The 25,036-nt window shown below is 39.8% G+C and overlaps 1 protein-coding gene across 4 annotated transcripts in view; it reads right to left on the bottom strand.

Moving 5' to 3' along the window:
* Positions 1 to 25,036, bottom strand: part of sobpa (sine oculis binding protein homolog (Drosophila) a) — a 59,649-nt gene that overhangs the window by 8,253 nt on the left and 26,360 nt on the right. The window contains exons 5-7 of one of the 4 annotated variants that reach the window (XM_014337284.2): positions 24,019 to 24,170; positions 22,804 to 22,827; positions 8,399 to 8,494 (exon numbers count right to left, since the gene is read on the bottom strand). In XM_014337284.2, coding sequence (XP_014192770.1) covers positions 8,399 to 8,494; positions 22,804 to 22,827; positions 24,019 to 24,170 — 272 coding nt within the window. The remainder of the gene's footprint in view (positions 1 to 8,398; positions 8,495 to 22,803; positions 22,828 to 24,018; positions 24,171 to 25,036) is intronic. The other 3 variants (XM_042225530.1, XM_014337285.2, XM_014337286.2) reach the window with 3 other exon arrangements.

The following is a 25,036-nucleotide window of genomic DNA, read 5'->3' as shown; positions in this document are numbered from 1 at the left end:
AAACATTTAACATTGAAGTTCTGCTTTCGACATATTTATGTGTTCTATCTTATGCTCGCATAATGGCGTTCAGCTGCTGAAGTGACTTTGCCTTTAACCTTCTGTCTTAACAAGAAATGCCCATTTACACCTTCTGCTGGCTATAAAGACCAGCGCCTCAAGCACAACACAAAAAGACGATTTCCCTCACACTGGTATTGAATTGTGGGTCAACAAGTCAAATCAGGTTAAACGGTAGAAGGACCACTGTATATTGGTGTAATGGGTAAATGGGTGAACAACAGAATTTTGTGCTGTTCTTTGGGTGGTGAAATGTTTTACTTTAAATATCTTTATAGGTTGCAGGTGATGGCTGAAGCTTGGTGCAAAACGTTCACATTTTCTAACATTATTTTTCTCAGTCGAGCTCTGAGGTTTTTGGCTAAAAGCCACAGTTGTTTGCTGAAAACTATTTAAAGTGACTGCAATATTAGTAAGATTGCAGTTAAAATCAGCTAATCAAGTAAAGCCGGCTACACGTGAAAAGTGTGTATTTCTTTTGGGACCCATGCATTCATATGCCTTTTTTATATTTATATACTGCATAACTTTGCATCCTCCTCTCTCCCTGGACCCTTCTGCTGTACCTCCAGAGCTGCATGTAACTGATCTGTGATTTCTGCCACCAGTTCCTGTCAGGTGTTTTATGTTGTATTGTTTGTTTCCCCTCTTTGTTCTTTTCTCTTGACTCCTTTCTTACTCACACAAAGCAGCATCAGATGCCAAAATGGCTCTACTTGAGATTTCTACCTATTAAAGCAGAGCTGATGTAACATGGCAACATGGCTATAAAGGGGTTAATAGTTCCTTGATATAGTAGGTGGATTGGTTGCATAAAGCCTTGTAAGTCAACAGTAACATTTTACATTCAAAAAATGGACTCGACTTCAGAGATTGCTTCTGTATGCAGAATGCAAACCTGGGCTGGATCCAAACATGTGGAGGCTCAATTGAAAAGTTGTCTTTCTTAGTCACCGCAATGGCAAAGATCCCAAAACGCACTGCTGCACTGTTTCATCAACGTTATACACCTTTTTTAGTGCAAAACGTGCAGATTTTTTGAGGGGAGGAAAATGAATGTGACCCTGGTAGAGCAGATAGCAGTGGGCGAGCCCTGAACACGGAGTTACTCGTCAGGCCACACACAGCTCACTCTGTCAGCTCTGGGAGGAGTGGCAGGTCCTCGCTGGAGATAATTAAGGCATTAATCAGTTGTCAGACCCTTCAACGACATCCATCCATCACACAGACCCTTAAGCCCCCCTGCTGAATGTTAATAAGTCGAGGGATGCAACCGGAAGGTGGATAAACTCCTTTTGCAAGCTGCATAGCAACATTGGATTATTTGGCAGGAAAGTGTCTGGCAGCAGCTGAAAGACAGTGGACTCACATGGGCTTTTGGGCAGATGCACTGCAGCACTGGCCAGGATTTCAAAAAGAAAACACAGTGTGCTGTCCTTCAACTGCAACATGTGTAAAACATCAGGTTGCTTGCCTCGATTATGTGCTTTACATCAGAGGTGAACTGGTTGAAGCAGAGGCATTCACGAAAAGGGCAAAAGTCTGCATTTGACAGTCATTAGAGAGTGTCACTGTAACTTAAAAACTGAACCGAGTTTGAGAGAAGCAGCCGGAGAGCAGCAAAAACAGATCAGAGACTGAACTACACGGCGCTGGAAGCGCTCGGATGTCAGTCCCTTGAATTCTACATGCTTTAACTGCCCATTTAGTCCTCACTAATTCAATGAGCCACGACTGAGTAAAAGTCAAAAAGGTGCTCTCACAAGTTGAGTTTGATAATGGTATGCCCAGGATATTTTAAATAATAAATGTGCTGAAAATTTCCTCGACTCAGAAAGACAGATGGAGAGCACTTAACGACTTTCTGCACCGTGAGTGAAATTTCACTGCGCATTACGCTAATGGAGTTGTGCTTTCTCTTTCTCGCTCTCTCCCGGCTCCTGCACACAGATGTTTGCAGTTGAATGTAATTATGGTCATTTATTTCCATCGTGGCCAACGAACCAGCATCGGCGGTGTAGTTTAACCGTTTGCATTACAACAATTATCCGGCTTCTAAACAAGCACCCCAGTGGTCGACATGTTCTCCCTCCTCTGACTCTCTGACCCAATCCCGAGTCTAGGGAATTTTAGGAATTTTAGGAATTCCCACATTAGTCAGCGACATGTTTTAGTGCATAAGAAAAAAAATGAACATATAAGGTGAGGTGATTTGTGAGGGGATTTGAGACATTCTCAGAGGTTAGAGCAATAAATAAACAGCATTTAGTTTGCTGCATTCAAAGAGAATGACCCAATAGAAAAGGTTAATTCTGTGGAGGACAAAAACTGCCAAAATATTAAAAATATAGAAATATATTGCAATTATGCAATGCACCAAAATATTAGAAATAAATGTAGAAATCCACAAATTTATAAACTGTGACATATTTATAATTGAATTATCATCTTTAACGTAAGAATCCTCATATTTACTTGCTTCCTCATTTAGTTTACCATGTTATTTATTGACTTATTTACTTATTAATCTCTATTAACATTTACTCTTTAACATTTTTCTATTGCTGTATATGTTTCGGTTTTGTTTTGACTTTGTTTTCCTTTCATCAAACAGAAATATGTATAAAATTTAAAACGAAAGGAATAAATACAAAGAAAAACACATACAGAGGCAAATGAAATAAAAAAATATCCACTTATGTCACATTTTTTAAAGATAATTTGTGAAATTCTTCATTTTGCCAGGGCTTTAAAAAAATTATTATTGATTTTGGCAGTTTGGATTCTCCATATAAGGCAGGGGCTTCAGATTTCTAAGGATACGTAGGATTTAGGAGATGAAGAGGAAGGCGAAGGAGGAGGTGGCAGCGGGTTAAGAGGCTGGAGAGTTTCAGACGGTGCAGAGATTGTAAGATTTCATAAGAGGTTGTGGTGCCTGAAGTGGTTTTATATGTATGATGAAGAGGTTCGCTGAAAATGAGGAGGTTTAAGCAAGAAAAGTGCATCAAGGGACAGGCTTGGGTATCCCGCCCTGTTAAGGTCGATATGCGATTCTTTTGACACTTCTCACATTGCTTCCACAATCACAAAGTGCAAAACACAAAGATTAAACACATGAAAATGAACCAGGTGCTTGAAGCAAGGCTTGGTTTTTTTGTTATTTTACACTCCAAACAATCTGCAGCAAAGTATCCACCCGTGACGGCTTGGGTTCATCAGAGATTCTGAGAAGAGGCGGACAGAAACACTGAGCTGGCTGTACTGTGGATTTAGTCCAAAAACTAGATCATGTTGCAACAGACTGCCATCTTAAAGCACCTGGTCCACTGGAAGAAGAAAACAGTGTAAAGCTTACACTGATGTTTACACAAGAAAATTAAACTTTGGCAAGGCTTTAAAGACCATCTGCAACATGTGGACTTATTACTATGATTAACCAAACTATCAGTTTCCAGTTGCCTCATTCATTGTTGCAATGGTTATAATTACTTGGCTTACAAAAGAGGAAACATATCTGGTACAGATCCTCTCCCAGTGTTTTATACTGACTACATAGTGTACCTGACTTCTCCATCAAAACCTGAATGGATGAAAAGTTTTAAACTGCAGCTAAAAGCCAAGACGCAGGAGAACCGCACTCTCTGTGAGGTGGCTCTTTTCACAGCCAGCCATCCCATCAGTCATTATAGATGTGACACACAAAGGCCATTCTCACTTGGCCAGGTGAAGCTCAATTGTGCTATATTTCACAGCGCACGCTCACGCACGCACGGCGAGTAAAATAACTTCAGCTGCAAGAGAGACGAGGCAGACCTGGCGGATTGTGTTTGAATGTCAATGCAGCAGACGGGAGATCTATGAGATGAGATATCTACTCGGTGCTTTTCCATAGAAAGCACTGTTATATGCTTCTTTTTTTTTTTTTGCAGGGTTTGGGAAAAATCAATACTGCTGTGATATCTGTGTGATGAATTTGAGGCTAGAGCCTGCACATAGCAAACTGAGACAACAAACTGGAGAAAAAGCTGTTGGTGAACAGTTCACTAGAGTCTCTTCAGGGGAAAGGTTTAACTTTGAGGCGTTTACCGACAGGAGATACATTTCCACACCCTTAAATACATAAATTCATTTGGATCTGGACAAGCACAGATTCATTCATCTCCTTTTTTGTCAAACATGTCTTCAAAGTCCTTCCCTTGTCAGCTATGGACAGTGAGATCCAAGTAAGCGACATGGCGAGTGCGTGAATGCCTCTCAGTCATGAGAAAATTACACACTTATACACCAGTCATATGTAGTGTAGCCACTGAATGCCAATCAGTGGAAATATTTAAGGTGACCCTGCATACATCTCGAAATCTAACAGCTAAACACTCAACATCTTCCTAATCTGAAGAACTGGCATCAGACTGCTTCTCAGTGAGGAGAAGTTACTTTTATTTTGCCTGTTACCTCCATTTTCAAGCATTTTCAAGCCTAACTAACAAGCTACTCAGGATAGCTTCTTCGTTAGGTAAGCGAGCATAAGTAGTGCTGATCAGCCTATCAAAAAGCCAATTTCAGAGGTAGTTTGTATAATGTGTCATGTCTGGCCATGTCTGAAGTCAGAAGTTCTTATGGTTGTTTTGAATGACTGAGGGGTGGAGGGAACAGCCAGCTGTCACAGAGAGGGAGAGCGGAGATGCAGTAATATTTAATATTGCATTTTCCAGACAGTCTGTCAGACAGCATTGTATCTGGTAGATACATAAACAGTTGGCGCTTCTATAAAACAAGAGTTTAAAGAGAAAATTTGGTGTCTTGAAGACCAAGTCCTGTATGATCAGCGCTAGACTGAATCTTGCAGATGGACACTTTGCTCTGATGTAACTGGATCCTTTGGTTTTAGTTGATTATAAACTATGCAAAGACTTTGGTACTGAGTAGCTGATGTCGTGTAGGCAAAAGCATGTTGTATTAAAGTAAATGTTATAGCCTTTAGTTGGTCAACATAAAATAAATTCGTTAGGAAACAAAACCTGAACATACAAAAGTTAAAAAATGATTCCACGTGTCTGGAATGGGAGACTGGAAGATTGTCCAATAAAATATTATGAATGAGTACACCTGTTTCGCATTACAAACACGTGAAATTCTCAAGATTAAAGAATCTCCTTCGCAACAATGTCCTGGGCATTAACCTAACACACTTTTCAATTGTTGAAGAAGCTGGAGCTCCCAGTGTTCTACACATAGGTTCAAACTCGGTACACTCTAGCTGCCTAGAAACATAACATTACTGTTATCAACAGACATATAGATATATATATAGAAGCTGTGACAGAAGCTGTGATAAATCTGAAAGCCCCACTAAGTTTACAAATAGGTTTTATTTATATTTAGCAGAATTTTTTAGAAGATTTTAGAAGACAACATACAGTTTTTGTTTCCTTTTTTTTTTTTTACGATAATAACATCTCATTTATATCCACAAAACTTGAATATTGCAACATATGCTCACCAGCCACTTTGTTAGGTACACTTGTGTATTTCAGAAACAGCTGATCTACTATGATTTTCCCGCGCAACAATCTCTTGGGTTTACAGAGAATGGTCCGAAAAAGAGAAAAATATATTGTATGGGCATCATCAACAAAGTTGATGTCAGACATCAGTTCGATTCAATTTTACTGCTATTTCGCCAAATCACAACAGTAGTCGTCTCAAGGCGCTTTGTATTGTAAGGTAAAGACCCTACAATAACAGAAAGCAAACTCTAACAATCAAATGATGCCCTTTGAGCAAGCACTTGGTGACAGTGGGAAGGAAAAACTCCCTTTTAACAGGAAGAAAGTTCTGGCAGATACAGGCTCAGGAAGGGGCAGCGAGCTGTTGTGGTTGGGAGGTGAGGGGAGAAAGAGAGGACAAAAAATGCACTGCTGAAGAGGGACAAAGACTAATAACAAGCAATGTTCCCTCTAAGCTGTGTGTGTGCGCAATTGCGCACTGCTGGCACGGTCTCTGCGCACAGAAAATCTGCGTTGCGCACAAAAAACAAAAAAAAAATCTAACCTGAATTGAAATTAAAATTAATACTTTAACAATTCTGTTTTGCAGTGTTAGTCAGTAAGTGACTGGCTGCTTCTGTATGGGATTAGAACGATGCCACCTTATCCCATAGTCCAGCCAATGATGTGATTCACATTCGTATACACGCAGCTAATCAATGTCGTTGACAGGCTATGACAGCGTCCTTATGTGTTTTAGCTAGCAAAGCGGCGTGGCTGATGTGGAGTGAAGCCACGGTAATGAAGGACAGACGGAACAATTGACAGAAAAAGTGTGGACTTTATACCAGTTTTTAAATTGTGTTGATAGGCCACATAAAACCAGAGTTATGATAAAAATATCTGCAATGTTTGGTTTTCTTCCTGAATACTGTCGTTGTTTATATTTACTGTGGGAAGGAACGGTAAAAGCAGCATTTTATAAGGAAAACACTCGAAAGCCTGTGAGCAAAAACAAAACCAAAAAACCCCACCCTTTCCTATTGGTGGAAAGGGTGGGGTAAAATGTACCATGTCGACCAATTAAAAATGATATGGTAACATCGCATTTAGTTGTTTAGGAAGGGAGGAAGTTTTAGGAGTGACAGAGGTGTTTTGAGATGTGAGAGATTTGAGACTTTTAGCGCAAATCTTGTGTAGTTAGTGTGTAGTGTAGTCAGTAGTTTTGTTGCGTGTGTCAGAACAATGAGATGACTGCTGAATGTTACAGGTGTTACATCTCCTGTTGTCAGGCCTGCAGGTATCAGGCTGTTGTTCTCCTTTATCTCATAGTGGACAGAAATAATTTTTTGGAGTGGCACAAATCATTTGTGTGGCATCAGATTTGATGCAGAACAGCTGATTGTTCTGTGAATAGTTTGAAATGTTTATTTAAAAAAACGTTGGCTGCATTTAAAAGAAAGAGCTGCAAAAACCTTTGTTGTTTGCATAACTACTTTGCATAACATACTTTTTTTGAAGCATTAATTGCCCAACATTGGTCATTATATACTGTATTTTGCAGAGAAAGAGAGTTACAGGACTCTCTTATTTTAACTTCCAATAGTGTTAAAATACTACACAGGTCATGAGCAAGATTTTTTTAAATTTTCATTGTGAGTTAATTAAAAGTAGTCCAACATAAATGTAAATGCTGTAATTTGATTATTTTAATAAACCGTGGATGGATTCGATGCTGGCGTGACCACAATGCACACGTCTGCTGTTGCTCACAGTGGTCCAAGGGGCCTCTCAGGGAGTTTGTGTGTTCGCTCAGACACGTGAAAAATTAGAGGGAACATTGATAACAAGTCATGTTTAAATGCAAAGAGGTGTATAAACAGATTGTGAGTGAATAAGAAACACTCAGTGCATCATGGGAAGCATAACTACTACTGCAGCATAACTAAGGGAGGATTCAGGGTCACCTGATCCAGCCAGGTCAGGGAAGAATGGTTGCCCTGAACTGATAAGAAAGTGACAGTAACTCAAAAAACCACTGTTTACCATCTAGGTAAGGATGAGGAATAGCATTTCTGAATGCACAAGACATCCAACTAGGAAGCAGATGAGCTACAGCAGCAGAAGACCACACCTGATGCCACTTCTGTCAGTCAAGAATAGGAAACTGAAGTTACAATTCATATGGGTTCAACACAACGACATAACAAAAGACTGGAAAACTGTTGCCTGGTCTCATGAGTGTCTATAGCATTAGCTGTGCATTGTTTAAATGTCACAGCTAACGTAAGTGTTCTTGCTGACCATGATCCTTCCTCTAAGATATATTTGGCACCATCACATTTCCTGGCAATTACCTAACAATGGACTGAAATGGCACTTTTATGGCAGAGCAGGATATGGGCATGTACTTGTAAAATGTACAGGTATATCAACATTTCCAATAAATATTATTCAGTAAAGCCAACTTAGCTTCACTGCTATTATTGCAATATTATACACCTGCTTTAACTGTGAGACTGCATGTGTCTGATAGCTCCTAAAAAGACTGACACAGCTCACTACATGAAAAATGAAAATGGGCAAAATAAATGATAAAGCATGAAAAAAGTTCAGAACATAACAAATGGAAACGTTTAAGTGAAGCAACTTGTGCAGCATCTTGTTTGGAGAGGTTTGAGGAAGAGCCTGCTTTACTTTTACAGTAATTCTCAAACACAAACCAGCCCAGGCACATTTCAGACATGACTTGAAAATTACATATTTTTAAACAAAGAACAACATCAAAACATATTTGTGCAGAAGCCATTAAGCTTAACTCTTGTCTGGCATTAAATGGGTATGGTCCTTACAAGCACATCGCTGTTTGTCTTGAAGACAAGCCTGGGCGTGTCCTGAGCAAAGCTGTGCAGGGGTAATTTCCCACCGAGGCCATCGTCGTCTCTTGCCTGGGGGGGAGAAATAATGGCTTCTTTTTACGAATGGACAAAATAAACACGTGAACAGAGGCAACAAGGAAACAGAAATGGGAAAAAAAACAATGAGAAAGATGAACAGAAATGGTGACTGTAAAATGGGTGAAAAGCCATTGGTTTGTGATCAAACCAATGGGCGGGCAGGGGGGTGAGGGGTTAAGGATCCTCTGAAACAAAACAGTGAGTGAGTGTGCAGGTGTGTATGTGCAGTTCGCGTGTGCAAGACATTTAGTTTAGGCAGTTAAAATGCTGCAAACAATTGTGCCTATTTAACACCCATCAATCTAAGATACAAGGTGTGATCAAAAAGTTCTGAGAACAGGTCAATGAAAATCAAAAGGTTTATCTGATTTGAATTCTGGGTGATCCCCCCTCCAACAACATCTTCTTGTGCACCTCAGCTTTTATGTTTAGATCTCTCAGTGAGTGCTATTCCCATTGTGTCCCCTCACACCTGTACCGTTCCAGTTGGTGTGTAATCCTTCAACTTGATTTTCAGTGAACAAATATCATAGTGACATGTCCAGGTGGAGAGCAAGGATTGTGCTCATGTGGCCAAAAAGGACTCACTCCCTGGTCTTCCTGAGACCTCAGGACATTACAGCTAAACCCCATGTTGATGTCTCAATCCGGGGACTTGAATTCAGGGTGCATGCCGTCAGTCTTGCTCCTCACCTGACGCTCTGCCTTTAGAATCTGAAACTATGCACTCTTCAGCTCTGTCAATGATCTTCCAAATGAAATTCCCAAGTTCATGTTCACACTGTTCAGCCTGCAAGGGGCCCAAATTGGACTTACACTGAGAAATGCTGAAATAGCACTCATGCTGAAAACTGCCAGGACATACCCGAGAAGATGACCTTGAATGGGAAATCAGTCAAATTTAAAACAGGCAAGCTTTTAAAATTTTATGGAGCTCAGTTCTCAGAATCTTTTGATCCTACCTTGAAGGATGATTCAGGAGATTCAGAGACTTGTTGAAGGTTGAAGCTTTGTCTCATTTCTATGGAAGCCCGTTTCCGCCACTAAAAAAGCAACAACAAAAAAAAAGTATCCATAACTCAAAATTTCAAGTTATTTTCTTGAAATTTTGAGTTAATAACTCGAAATTTCGAGTTAGCTCTGCCAATCAGTAATCTACGAGAATGAGGTCACTTTCTTGTTACCCGGAAGCATATGGCGCAGAGTAACGCGCACTAAAAACAGGATCGCAACAAATTGGCTCTTTCGCGAGTATGTTGCGCCATGTGATTCAGCTAATAACACAAGGATTTCATCATTTTTGAAGCCACGCTGAAAATACTCAGCAATCTGTGCATTCATGACTGGATGTAATACTGGTAGCTTAGCTGTAGCATTTGTAGCTGAGGGCTTCAGCTTCTGGGTAACAAGGAAATGAGGTCATTCACGTAGATTACTGATTGGCAGAGCTAACTCAAAATTTCGAGTTACTTTTCTCAAAATTTCGAGTTATGGACCCTTTTTTTGTCCCTAAGTGGTGGAAACGGGCTTCCATACATTTCACCTCATTTTAACCCAATTTTTAATTTAAGAAAAAAAAAAAAACAACACCAAAAATGTCTGAAAGACATTTCAGCCAATACTTTTTCTACATGAATAACTTGCTTCCATTACTTGCTTAATAGTTTGTCCCTTTGAATATACTGCCAACTGCAGCACTGAGGCTGATATTGTTTTCACCTTGCAGGTCAGCTACTTGGATTTTCCTGGAATAATCCTTTGCCTCCTCCCAGGTTTACTCTTCTATCCAACATTTTTAAATTTAGCTGTAACGTCGAGACTTTAATATAAAGGTGTGGTCTGTGACCTTGTTGTGGTCACTGTTGTGGTCACTGGTTTTAGGGCACATATACAGTGTTTTAGCTTAAAATCAAAACCAGCTATTAGAATCAGAATACTTTATTACTCCAAGGAAAACTATGTGGTCACATTTGCTCCAAGGCAGCAAGAACAATAACTAAACTAAATGAAATAATAAAATAAGTTACAAAATATAACAAAATGGCTCTAATAAATACATCTAGCTCTTATTATGAATTAGAGCAATTTTAACCCTTTAAATTTTGCGGCATAAATTATAAAAATGTGCGTATATGACTTTAATTTTGTATCACATTTGCTACAGCAGGTGTTTTGTCGTTGTTTTCTTGCAATTTATTTGTTAGAAATTTAATGTGTAATTTATTTCTGTTTTTTAAGGGGGGAAATCACACTGATGAAACAGAAGTCTGAGAAAATCACAAAAAGCTCATGTATCAAATATGATTAACTTGGCTTTAAAGGGTTAATTAACTAAATCAGTGTCAATAATTTGAGTCATTAGGGAGTTAAATTTCGGTGTGGCCGTTTGCTAAAGTTTCTGATATATTTGGCTTGGAATGATAACAAAGACAACCTCAAAGAGCTCCCTCCACTCTGCTTGCTGTAATGACTGAATGACATAACATGAGGTTGGCGTAACTGTACTGGAAGGTGGAGGGTGGTCCACCTTAACAGGTGCCACGAGCTAACTAAACCAAAGAGCGAGGGAGATGTCGTGCAAGTACAATCTGCTCACACCCACACAGCCATTATGCTAGCTAATGATATCAGTTGATGCATTTCAATGAACATATGTTTTTGCTTTTTTTTCCGCAAGTGGCTGAAATCAATCTTTCCTCTTCTGCTGATAATCTTAATGGCGGAAAGCAAGCTCGTTAGTTTTTTATAAACCTTAAGCCAGAGAAAGTTAACAGAATTCAAAAAAGAAGGCAAAAAGATGTTTTACTGAATGAAACTAACTTGACCTGAGAAAATGTGATTTGTGTGTATTTATGTTTGCTAAACTTAGCATTTATTAGTCCAACCATTGTTGATTTAATTATAACATAAGTAGTGTCAAACTGCGAAAAGATCTGCATAACCTCCATCTTGCAAATTGTCTAATGAGAAAGATGGAAAATAACTTTACAAGTTTTATTTTTGTTTTCACCGAGCAGACGATCCACCTACTCACTTCACTCATGGTGTCAGCATTCCTAATCTAGCTAAGTGTAATCATCTCAGAATGGAAGAAAATGACACAGAGACTCACACAGGAGTTCATAAAAAATATATAATTTGTTGATCTTCAGGTTTCAATAGGCGGAAACATACCTCGACAAAAACGAGCTAACGCTCTAACCGGACAACAAAACCAAAGAGATGTTCCCAACAGGCATAAAAAACATTTAGAAAAACTGGTGTCCCTGCCAAGTCCGTTCTTACCATCAGAATCAGGAGCATAACCTCCATGTGTAATTTTAATACTGTCACGGCTACATTTTGCTATATAAGGAAACACGTTTACCTTGAGGGATACGGCGGGGGAAAGATGTGACGCCAGAAAAGGCAAACCTCTAATGTTTTCCCTCAGGAATGATGGCGGTTTAGCTTATTTTCTTAAGCTATTCATTTGTGTGTGTGCGTGTGTGAGCTGAGGATGCTATAAACGTAAATAAAATATGATGAATCTGGGATTTGTGCATTAAACATTCAGTGCATACACAAATTACTCCATATTTATGGGCACACATTCTTCATGAATCAGATTAGCTCAGGTTAAATGCATCTGAACATGCTGCAGACACCAAATATGCTAAAGCTGATTAGAAAGATACTGGGGCTTAAACTGTAGGATTTACAGTAACCTATCTATTAGTTATACAACCTCAAATAACGATAATGTGATTAATTTGCCCAAATAGCTATTGTGCTTTTACTTTCCATGGCAATGCTTTTAAAATACAAACTTCCTTTACATGTTTGCGCCAGCTGGAAAAGGAGCCACCTTCTCCTGCACCCTGTGAGTCATTCATTATGTGCAGTGTGAAAACTGAGGCAGTCAGTGCTGCTGTGCCAGGTGTGGGCAATTCTGTTACAAAGAGGTTATTGGAGAAGCTTTGTCTGGCACGGTGCCCAATGGCTCCATTGTGTTTCATTAAATGAAATGCACTTTTATATAATGTAGACCCCAGTGTGATCAAATTAGTTCATATTTTACAGCCAAGGGGTGCTGAGACACTGTTATCAGAAATTGAGATTTAACCTCGATTAGACATGTACATCATGCCGTTCGCAGCCCCGAAGCTGACATTTCAAATTGAGCCCATGCATTGACAGAAGAACCGCTGGTTTGAGTAGCGCTCTTTCATATTATGTTCCCTTTAAATTGCTCCCTGCAACCTTTGATTTGTCATGGGTAATTTGGCCTCCAGCTCTCTTCATCTCTCGATGATACCAAAGGGCAACTCTGGCGTATATTTTACATTTTTAGTCCAGAGACTGATTGAGTTTGCCTCCACTCCCATCTGCTTTCATCACCTCCAGGTAGGGTTTCCCATTCCAAGCCTGGTGCAAAGATACTGCTGTCTTGAGTCACGAAGCATGCTGTTGTTTGTACCAGAAACGACACAGTGTACTAATTTGACAGAAAACCTTGTTTTGTGAGAATTTACAAAATAACAGGCACATTTTTTTTTGGGGGGGGGGAGTATTTTTACTTTGATTTTGTTTTCTCCAACCTTCCCTGACAGGGTTTATGAGGTCATGGTTATTTAGAAGCTGTGAGGTGTAAGCTGACCGACATATGGCTCCAGAGTTTGGGTACGGACACATCGCACTGACTCAAAGTCAGGTAACCACACATAAACAATCACATAATTCTAGGCAGGCATTCGGACACACACACACACACACACACACACACACACACACACACACACACACACACACACACACACACACAGACACACACACACACACACACACACACACACACACACACACACACACCCCTACTCTCTCTCTCTGACACACTAAACAATGCACCATCTCTCTACTCTATTCTGCCTCCAGTTTGTGCTCTGACCCTCTGGCCCAGCGCCAGTTCATTTGCATATTGTACTAATGAGGTGTTGGCACTGCGAACGAGGCGTGAGGCACACACAGGGAGCCACACAGATAAAGGGGATGGGACTGAGATAGATAGCTAGACAGACAGATAGACATGGATAGATGGCTAGATGGACAGACAGATAGATAGACGAATAAATAGATTGATAGTTAGTTAGTTAGTGCAGGACATCGCACGTTGATTTCCTCTCTGCCGGCTCCACCGTCCTGAGGGGACGTCACACCAGCTGCCACCACGCAAGCCTCCATCTGGGCATGCATACACGTCCAGGTGTGTGTGCCCATCACCTGCCAAAAGAGCTGCACTTCCCAAAGAAAGGCGCTCGTAGGCAGGCTTTTCCAAATCCAAACACAAACACAGCCGCGCACACTAGAGCTCATCCCAAATCCTGAAATGAAGGTGCAATCCTGGCACTATGCAAATGTCAGGCAAGGAAGTGAACGCGCAGCCCCCCCCCCCCCAAAAAAAAATCAAAAGACAAGTTTGCCTCTACTCTCTGCACCCTGGAAAGACAAACCATTTTGTTTGCAAAGCATCACTGGAGATTTATGCATGCATGAGGCTCTGATCTTTACACTTAAATTTTTACAAGGGTGTGCAAGTGGGAAGTGGTAAAAAAACAACAACAAGAAAAACCCTCCAGTCACTTTCTTTACAGCAACATATGCATCAATGTTCCTCTCTTGAACATTTATGTGGCTCTAAATGTAACTTTTGCATATATAATGTTGCAGGCCAGTTTCCTTCTACTAAATCTCTATTTTTTAATGCAGCAAATGCTCATCTTAATATATCTGCTGTGAGCTGTGCAATGCTAAATTGCACATCGCCACTGTACCTGCAAATAAAACACAAAGTACATTTTATTGCACTTTTCATGTGAGTTGAGTGCAAGTTTTAGAAATGACACCAACACATTCTAAGTTCATGTACGTGGCTTCACTTTTAGTCTCCTAGTTAGTCGGAGTTACTTTTGTCTTTATTTGAGCTGAATAGCTGGCAGCTATGAGATAATCACCTTCTCTTTGTGCCCTGCAGCTGTGTCAGGCAGGCCTCAAGGCTTCGTAACTGCTAGACACTTTACACACTTCATCGCGCACTCAAAATTTCCACAAGGAGCTGCATTCGTACACGCAGAAGGAGCAGTTACATACACACACGTGCATGCTCACACACCCTCGCCCCCCCTACGCGTCTCTCCTGGGCGCGTGCCCTCCTCGGCAGGCGGTGGAGATGCAAAAGCAAATTGCCGGAGCGGGGAGGCAACCACGGGGCTGTGTGGAAGCAGACGTGTGCGTGTTTGAGGTGATGTGACATTTCTGGGCTGACATGAAGCGGCACTCTGCCCCCTCGCGCCTGGAGGGAGCTCCCAGGGAAAGACACTGATGGAGGTCTGGGGTCTCCAGGGGGGGCATTTCATGGTGTGAACAAAAAGCCTCGCACTGCAACAGAAACGACCCGTGTGACACAAACTGGAGGCTTCCTCCCTAGCCGCTTCATGCTTTTACGAATTATGTGGCTCACGTGCATGCAGTTTTGCTGTTTTCTTCATAAAGACTTATAAAGAAAAAATGAAACTATATATACAAGAAAGACTGCATGATTTCAATTTTGCTTGAAAAAATATTCACTGCAAACCCAAAGAAGTTAACTTGTATTTTATATTTATATTTCTAATATAAGTTTTAGTTGATCTATTCCTCACAAGCAATCTCACACAGTAACAGGTTCTACAGACCATCACCCTGCACACTCCTATGCTTGAAGCCTTCATAAAAGCAACCAAACCAGCACAAACGCAAAGATAATGTAACATACATTTCAATGCGATGTGTCATGCTGTCGTGGTCTTCAGTGTACGCATCAGTTGAGTTTGGTCCCTGTTTAATTTTACTGCTATTCTTTTTGATATTTCTATGTTCATGTGTCTCCAGCTCTTCCGTCTCTTTGCCTTCCTCTGTCCTATCCTTCCTCCCTTACATCCACTCCGGTTTTATTCTGGTAATAACCTTTCTTTGCATATCTCCAGTACCTAATGTCCTGTTTTTCCCTTTTTCTCCTTCTTCTTTTTTTCCCCACCTGTGTCAGGTTACGCTCCTTGTAATCGACTGCTTTCACTCATTGTTTTTTCTTTATTTGATTATTTATTTTTCATGCACTTTTCTCTGCTTGTGGTGCTGTTCTGGTTTTCTGTGCCATAAACCTCATAAACCTTTTCCTGTTCAATTTGTTTGGCAGAAATTTGTTATTTTTCTAATTGTCTCAATTTAGAAAGCCCTTCAAACTACCTGCAGTGCATTTTTGTCACGTTTCCATAAATCCTTAAAATATACACCACATATTCCCAATGTTCTGCATTTGGTTCTGCTGAGGATCTTTTTGCTAGAAGTTGAGACATGTGCAGCATGTGCAGCATGTGTAGCATGCATAGTTTTGTAGTTCTCACGTCTAAAGATAAAACTCGCAAAGCAGTTCATAAGTTCAAAAAAGCGATATAGATAAGCTGAAAAAGGCTATAATTCACCTTCAAACCTGAATATGTCAGTGACACCAAAGTGAAAAGTTCATTTTCTGCAAACCAGAGGGGTGAAAGTGTTTAGATATAGTATTTTGCCAGAATAATGGTCCACTCCAGCAGCATGGTGGTGCAATGATCACTGAGCAACATGCCGGTTTGCATGTTTTCCTGGTGTTTGCATAGGGCTCCCACAGTCCAAAGACATGCTTGTTGGGTTAACCGATCGTTCTAGAGTGATTGGTTGTAAGAGGGAATGGTCACCTACCCAGGGCGTACACTGGAATAGACTGCAGCTCTCCCACAGCCCTAACAGTTAAGAAAATGGATGGATGACATTGATCCTCATCTTCTAATTTCCAAAATGTCTTGTTTTCAGTGTCTATTTACCAGATTATTATTTGTGGAAGCATGCCTGACTGCTGTTCTGTACCAAAGTGAACACTCTTTAGATGCTGACTTCTAGCCTGGAAGGAAAATTCTACTTTTTAAAGAAGAGAGAACATTCATATGTATATTGAGGGGGAAATATGTTCATGCATCACAGTAAACTGCACTAGACAGAAGAAACAAAAAGGAAAGAATGCGCAAAGCACTGTCAAGAACAAAACATGTAGACTATTTGTACTAAAATACCTCACACAAACCAAAAAATTGACCTATTAAGTGCAGTAGTTCAGTAACAAAACAGTGCTGGGAAGCACTGGACTTCCTGCATTCTGTCTCTTACAGATTCACAAATTTTTATAACTGCTTTGCATAAATGTTTTATATATCTCATGACTTAAACCTGTAGGTTTGGCAGATTTTGATAATTAGATGGAGTATTGTGCATATGATGACTTAAAAAAGACATACACAATTAATATCCGATCTTAGGCATTTACCCTAATACCCTACAACCTTTGCAAACACTAAGAATGATTACTTCACAGGTAGCAAAGTGTTTTCCAAGAATTTCGCATAAAAAATGTCCTCATCATGCCTAAAACTTGACTGCCAGCGTTGGGCCGTAACTCGCTTCTTGTTTCTCTCTGATTAAAGTAATTCATTACAGCACTCACTACATTACTTTTGCAATACTAAGCAGGGTAGCCTGAGTCACACTGTCACATAACTGCCAGCTAACAATACAAACCTTATGCTACAGTCCCACACACTGGCACAAATCCTTATTCTAACAAGGAAATGCACAAGATCTTTGTCTCAGTGTTTGGGTATCAACACAAAGCCAAATGCCGAGATGGAGAAAACCAGCTCAAAGAGCACGTAACAGAAACATGCTGTGGCCTGTGACCACAGTGATTCAACTGCAACAACATTAATGGGCAGAAATGGAGTCACTTGCTTTTGTTACCTTTGAAAATTCAGCTCTTGACAGGATGTGTGCACATTTGATGTTATTTTTTTCTAATGGCAATCAAGAACAAGAACTATAAGTGTGATTAGTAAGTGTAATGAAATTTACTGAATTTAACTTAGTAATGTATGACATTAGTCAAACAGTAAAGTGTAATATGATTACAGTAAAGTGGAAACCTAACACTGATGAGTTTACTTTGATGCTTTGAGATAGAGAAAACAAAAGAAATAAGTACAGTAAAAGCAAATCCATCAAATAATTCCAGCTATTTTAGAAATTTGGTGTAATTATCTCAAAAATGTACAATAATGTCACAGAAACTGCAAATATTGCAGTTTAAGGTTTAATCAAATGATTTCATTGCTTTAAAATAGGTTAAACTTTTTAAATAAACCTGCATATAAGCAAAAATCCTGCTTTCTTTCAAGCATGCGAGCAATATTTCTTTATTTTGTACAAATGCAAAATTAAAAGATAAGAAGTAGATGCAAAATTACAAACTAAAGCCCAACTGTGTTTTGAGGAGCTCAAGCTGAGAAACTCAAAGCCAGCTGAGGATGGAAAAGAAAAAAAAAAGATTGTTGGAGCTATTGCAACAGCAACAAGCAACATTTCATCACAGTTGATGCCACAGCAAAGCATTTGTTACAGCTTCCTGCATTCAAAATCCAGCCCTAAATGATTTGTAGACAATGTGTTTCGCGTACATGCAAAGCAGAGCTTGCTCTCATTCCACCTTTTTTCACACTCACGGAGCGTAATCCATCACTGCTAATTGCCTAACTTAATCTTGGCACTGTGTCCAATGAGAAAGCTTGTTTATCGGCGTATGTGTGGGTGTCAGATAAAGTAGGAAAACATACAGCTGCGTGTAAAAGTGTGACAGTTAAGCAGCTTTTACCTCCAGCTGAAACTCCACCCTTAATTCTAATTTAATCCTCCAAACTGTCCAAGATTGGAGCTGAAAACTCTGTGAACTTTTCCGTTGGTTGGCATCTTTCCACTCAGATTTGGTTTGTGCAGCGTACACCACGCAAACCGCCATAATGTGCGCACGGGGAAGGGACTAGGTTGCAGCGAATTACCAAACAAGAAAAAGAGCCAAGTGGTGCCTCTGAATCAATAGCGAATGGTCAAAAAGAGAATGAAAGTGAGCAGACAGTGTGAGGTGACAGACAGAATAATTGAGTGTTGCGAGCGGGGAGGAAGCTGCACCTTCCATACAAACTAATCCAGGAGCTTAAGGCGCACAGTAAACAGGCACATAAGTGATTAGCCCGAGTTAAACTATCAATCATCTTTCGCCACACTCAAATAGGCACTACAGAATGTGGAGTTATGTAGAGATGTGAGAAAGCAGCAGCCATAGTCACCCTAGGAGGGGATTGGGTTTCATGGATGAGGCAGCTGAAGATATTTCATGCAACATAATGCCAGAGCCGCTGCCCACCCCCTGCATCCCCCCTCTCCTTCCCCCACGTCTCCGCTCCTCCAGCCAAAGCACACGTAGACATAAGATACTCTTTTTTTTTCAAGCCATGACATTTTTTTTAAGCAGGAAAAAAAAAAGCCTGGAGGCTGTGTTGTTGTGGCCAACCTTGTGGGTGCATGAGAAAAGAAACACATGGGTATCATTTACACAAATGACCTGCATGAATGTGCAAGAGCCAGACAAAATATAGAATCTGAGCTGCTGTGGTAGAGCAGGCCTTTTCCCAACATGTCTGACTGGCTGAGAACACGCTGTATGTATATAAATGAACATATTACCATAAACTACGCATGATGTGCACTAAACTACACATGACATAACTGACTATGTTTGTACATTTTTTCTCTGCTGCTGCAAAGATAAGAGAAAAGCACTGTGCTCAGCAAAAACCCTTAACTGTGACATGCACAGCTTAAGATTTAAAAATATCCATAAATCAGCATTTATAAAGTAATAATGCGTGCTACATTAGGTTGGGTTTTACTATGACAGCTGCAAGATTTATTTTCTAGATTTGGCTACTTAACTGCCAAACAGAAGACGACAGCTACACATTTATTGTTTATCTACCTGGAAAACTATAGAAACAGGCTGGCTAACCAGGCATCGCACGTACTTTCAGTTTTGCTAATTAGTACTCAAGTACTCATGGAAACAACTTAATCTTGTAGTGGATTTTGTTTTGGATGGGTCCACTTATAACCTCCAACATACAATACATTTCCACTGAACAAAAAAGCTGAATATTATTGGACCTAGTGCCACACTTGGATCTCCATCACAGAAACGCTCACCCCAGAGTTACAACCACTAGCATTGGTGTCTATGGAACTGGCTACCATAAAAAATTGAGGAGCACTCTTTAGATGCAGTCTGTAATGATATTTGAGCATTCTTAAAAGGCATCGCTAGTGAACTGACTCTCCATGCGTTGGTGGTGAGTACGTGTTAAAGGAAAAGGTCATAAAGTAGTGTTGAGTCATTGCTTTTGTCCTACGATGATATATTTTTATCCCAATTTGAGTCATCACTTACAAACTTACAAAGCCACCCATCTTTAGAGCACGAGGATTCAATGGACAGTTTGAAGAGGATGTGACAAGATCTCAATCTAAACGAATACCTGTGAGAGATATTGGGTTGGCACTCCAGTAGTAGAGTTCCCAAAACATAATAATTGCCAATGTGCATTGATGCTGTTCTGCAAGCATTTGATGCTGCAGCACCTTACTAAAGCACTTTATGTTGGTTTGTCCTTTACTTTAATATCAGTTCATAGCCTTGTAAGTAGGACTGTAAGTAGTAAACTAGGAGCTAGTAGAGGCCAAGCTGTGGTCTTTCAGAGGTATTTCGTGAGAAATATGTTGGAAATTTGTTTTGTTTGGGGTTTTTATTTTGTTTTTTCATATCATTAGGAGCTTTAAATGTTCCTGATTATATGAGTTACATCATATAAAATAAACCAATAAATAAATAACGCAGAGTCTGGGTTTAAAAGTCATGCAGAACTTAAACTTTAAGCTTAAAGTTGGACATTGAGATGTTGCCTCTTTTGTTATTCATTTGGCAGAAATTGACTTCCATACAAAACATGCCTTTGATTTTTAACAGGCCAAATATCAGAAGAGGCTTGTGTGCTTTGTTAGGCTAAAGTGGAATACTTAATTAAATGTTATCGCATCAAGCAGTCGAGTTCATGAAGTGTTTTTGAAGAAGCAGCCGACTGATTGCACTGATGAATCATTTTGCAGCTGAGGGGTAGAAATGTACAATATTAGTGTATAATAGTATTGTTATTATAATCAAGGGCATGTTGAAGCATCAGCAGAACAACAGGCTGACTGTGAGAACTCGTAATGTAAAAGATTTTTTCCAAGACTAATATTATCCCTCCCCTCACTTTGAGTTTTAAAGTCTGAACTTTTCTAAAACTATTACTTGCATGAGGAGCTGTCACCGCACTCGTACGACATGCTTTGAAAATTTCTGTCAGAAGTCTGGAGCAAGTTAATGGGGAGAGCTGGCAGAGAAGTGGAAAGACTACTGCTGCTTCTTTGTATTTGTTCTCAACACACATCACAATACATTTCAGCTCCGCTTTGTTCAAAAATGTCATTGATAAGGTCAGAACGTAATGCAGAGCTCATTAGTCTTGTATATTGTATATTGGAAACGTAAACAGCCAACATTTACCTGATGTGTGTACTTTTCCAGAACATATATCGACATTTTGGATGAAGTCCAAATTGTTTAATTTTGTAAACATACTAGAGTTAAAGGTTTTAACAGAATTGAATTGAGACCTTTCCCTTCTCATTACTCCATTAATCAGAAAACCGTCGGTCCATCCTCTGTAAACAATAGAGATGCTCATGTGGGAAAATCCCAGTAAGTCACCAATATGAGAAATGATCATACCGGCCCACCTGGCTTTAACACATTTAAAGTAACTTAAATCACCTTTCTTCTCCATTCTGATGCTCAGCCTGAACTTCAGAAGGTCCTCTTGATTATGTCTGCTTACCTAAATGAACTGACTTACTTGCATGTGATTGGTTGATTAGAGATTAACGATCAATTCAACCTAACAAAGTAGCCAGTGAGTGTGTATTAGTGAGTGATTTTACAGTCTCATTGTATTTCATTCACGCCTTTGTTTACTTTATCCATGACTCATGCTCTAAAATGTTCTAATGCAATGATTTTGATTTTCAGCCTTTTTTATGCAAAAAGGCGTTGCTCGTCTTTATAAAATTAAGCAGTTTTTAACATCGCTTTGGTTATTAATTATCTACCTCAAGGGAGATCTACTGCTCCTCCTGCAGCTGTAGATATTTCTACTCACAGTCTGTTATCCAGAGTTCACTGCAAAAGATTACAGTGTAGTGATCAGAAGTGGAGCATTACAATAGTTTTTTTTTTTAGTGCATGTATTTCCTGGGCTATAAATGACCTCACACGACTTTCCGGTATCTTTGCCACACCAGTGAGCTGACAATAGACCGACAAAGTCACGTCAGGAATCGTTTCACAACAGCACATATAACTATACGACCGGGATCATAAATGACTCCACTTGGTCACTTGAAGGTTACATTTGCAAATGTGGTCTAATCTCATTAAACATGCACTAATTTGCATAAACCTCCAAAGTGTAAAGTAAGATTTAAATTTGTATTTTGGACATTTTCTTTTGAGCAGTCTGACAGAGGAGATATTCCGGAATTACAAAACGTACCGAGGCCTCCAAAATGTATTATATGGGGCGTGTGCAAACTATATTTTCTATTAACTCTGTTTCTTTGATGTATATGTAAACTTTACATAAACTGCCTTTCATTTCTGGATAATTTCACACAAGGCCCCCTCCCACTGATTCATAGCAGGGGGCTTCCTTCACAGCGATGAATCTTGTATTTGATGTCCTGTTTACAGCCTCTCTGATTGAGCTCTGATTAATATGAAGCTGCCTCGCCTACTTTGCTGCATACCGCGTGACACATACCTGTACGTGCTTTTTTTCTGACCTCCTCTGGAGCTCAGAGATCAAAATAAAACCAGTTCAAAAGAAGCGTTTTGATCTGATATAAAGACTCATAGCTTTTTGTAACTGTCACATATTCCCCTGCGAGGATTCACCACGTCAGACTCCTTGACATCAACAGAATCAACATTCAGTACAATGAAAACTACAAACTCGCTATGAAAGCAAATGAGCTGAAGTGTCAAAGGTAAAAAATTAAAAACATACAACAGTACAGTAGATGCAAGGCTCAATTTGATTGTCATGCTTTGGGGAAAAAGTGTCATAAAAAAAAAATTGAATCTCACTAACTGAAATGAAGAGACGTAGTCTAAGTGCTCCCCTATGGTTCCTGCTTCAGTGCAGTGCTTGAAGAGTGATTATGTTTGAATGATTTTAGGACAGACAAGCAGGAGAGTAAAACATCATACTCACGGTATAATTCCTTATAAATCCAAGCTTTGGTACAAGAGAGAAAGGAGAGTATTTAACTACAGTAACTGGAGGGGGAGGGATGGCAACACAATAACAACTTTGATATTTGCTAATGTGGTTTGTAGCCAAAAATGTGCCATTTTTAAACAAGATTTAACCTTTTGTTGCACCAAGTCACAATTTAGGTTGATAAGATGAAGCTTTTCACATACGGCAGAATATGGTGTGTTAATAAGATGAAAGGCTTGATGGGTGATATTCTAGTTTTTGGGAACCATATTAATTGCTGATACTCTGCTCCTAACAGTAAAACAGATACATAATGTGTGAATAGAATCAAGATGTTAGGTTGCAAGTCATACACGCCAGGAGACTGGTTGGTAAACTTCTGGCAACCTCCAGTTGCTAGGGAAAAGTGTTTATTCCTCAGCCTGTTGGCAAAATGTTGCTGGCAGTCGCTGGGGGGAAATTAGTAACAAAGACTGCTGCACCAAAACTGAAATGGAGAAGATTTTCTATCAAAGTAAAACGTTTTAATTTAAAAGGGTAACTTTTACTTTGAAGAAGTTTGCAGTTTCATTAATGCTTGCAAGTAGTTTAGTGCTTGCAAACAAGTTGGCATCTTTTACCATGCAACCTGCAAAAACTACTGAAGAGGTTTTCAGTGCAGCACAGTAAACCTCTTTGTGACCACCAACAACCTCCAGCAACCACTTGCCAAATGGCTGTAAAAAACACTGTTTTTCCTAACGACTAACAGTTATTAAGGATGTCACTCTAAGCCTGCAGGAATAGGGGTAAGTCTAAGATTTCATGGTGACTGCTAGCAACCTCTAGCAACCACTTGGGGCTGGCCAGGAAATACACATTTTCTTCAAATTTTAGTTCACTTTAAGGAGAAATGATACTGTGAGAAAATGAGGCTAAGGGGGGGTGGGGGGGTGGGGTTGGTACCCTGACCAAGCATCAGTATCGTTCAGAGTGGAACATGTACACATTCTGAGATGATGAACACTATTAAACCAATTCACACTATACCCAGTAACCATTCCTATCATACTAACAATTGCAGACCTATCGCGATATTTGTTGGGGGAAGGGGATTTCACTTTCTTCTCTGGGTCTCACCAGTAGATTTGTAACACAAAGTCTCTGAAAAGTGTCTAAAATACATCATATTAAAGAGTCAAGCTGTTGACAAGGAAGGGATGTTACCTTGTTTCTCTTAAAATAGGCTCTGCGGCAGGCAGCGAAGCATTTCTCACTGCAGAAGCTCTTCAGCTCACTCCCCATGCTCAGAGAATAGCGCTTGACGCCGACCTTCTGGCACCAGGCGCACATGATCTGCACATTGGACGCATCCTCGTCTACAGAGAAAAGGAGAGGTAATGAAATGAGCATTATGATGTGCTCTTTACACCAAGGGCTTTTACTATATTCTAATACGATGTCCAATAAAATAACCTTGTGGTACAATTCTCAAACTCTGTAATCAAAGTGAGCCTGATACTGATTACAATCTATCCTATATGGAAGGTAAAAAGTGCACAGCAGGGACAAAGTATGCAACTACACGTATTAAACACACAAACCATAAAGGCATTAATTCCACTGATGAAGCCCAGCTGCTCAGCTGGATAAAACTTTTCAAGACTCAAGCCACAAAACCACTGCAGGATTTATAATGAAGCCCTGCCATGGATAAATGTAGCCACAACGGATGAGCCTGGGATATGGGAAAATGCTTGTTTATGGCTGTGCTCTGTGGGTATTAGAGAACTTGAAGGGACAAAAGCATGTATTCTGCTGCTGCTGAAGATGACGCAGGAGTCTCTGTGAGGTGTAGCGTCCTCTTGATAGTTTGTGCCATCAAAGGTGTAAGTTTGGTGAGGCGTGTTTCACACAAATGGAACACATGAGTTAAAAGTTTTCCGTGTTACACAAGCCTGATTTCCACCGTCTCCATATAAACAGTAAAACCTAATGTGAAACCACACTTTATTTTTATTTTTGTAATTCCCAAATTATTCATGACGAGAGCACTTTTAGGGCAGAGGAAAGGAAGAAAAAGAACAAAATTAAAAAACATGAGGGGAAAAACTGAATACATATACAAATTTAGCCCACAAGGACAGTCGCTGTGATAAACATATATTCACATTACAGGTTCACAACAAGATTAAGGTTATGGTGTTTCAGCAAAGACTGGAGCTATAGGATGTCTGTTAACTGC

This window comes from Haplochromis burtoni, unplaced genomic scaffold, assembly GCF_018398535.1.
Source record: "Haplochromis burtoni strain Fernald_Lab_line unplaced genomic scaffold, NCSU_Asbu1 Contig_174, whole genome shotgun sequence".
Lineage (NCBI taxonomy): Eukaryota > Metazoa > Chordata > Actinopteri > Cichliformes > Cichlidae > Haplochromis > Haplochromis burtoni.
This window is presented reverse-complemented; position numbering and strand designations above follow the sequence as displayed.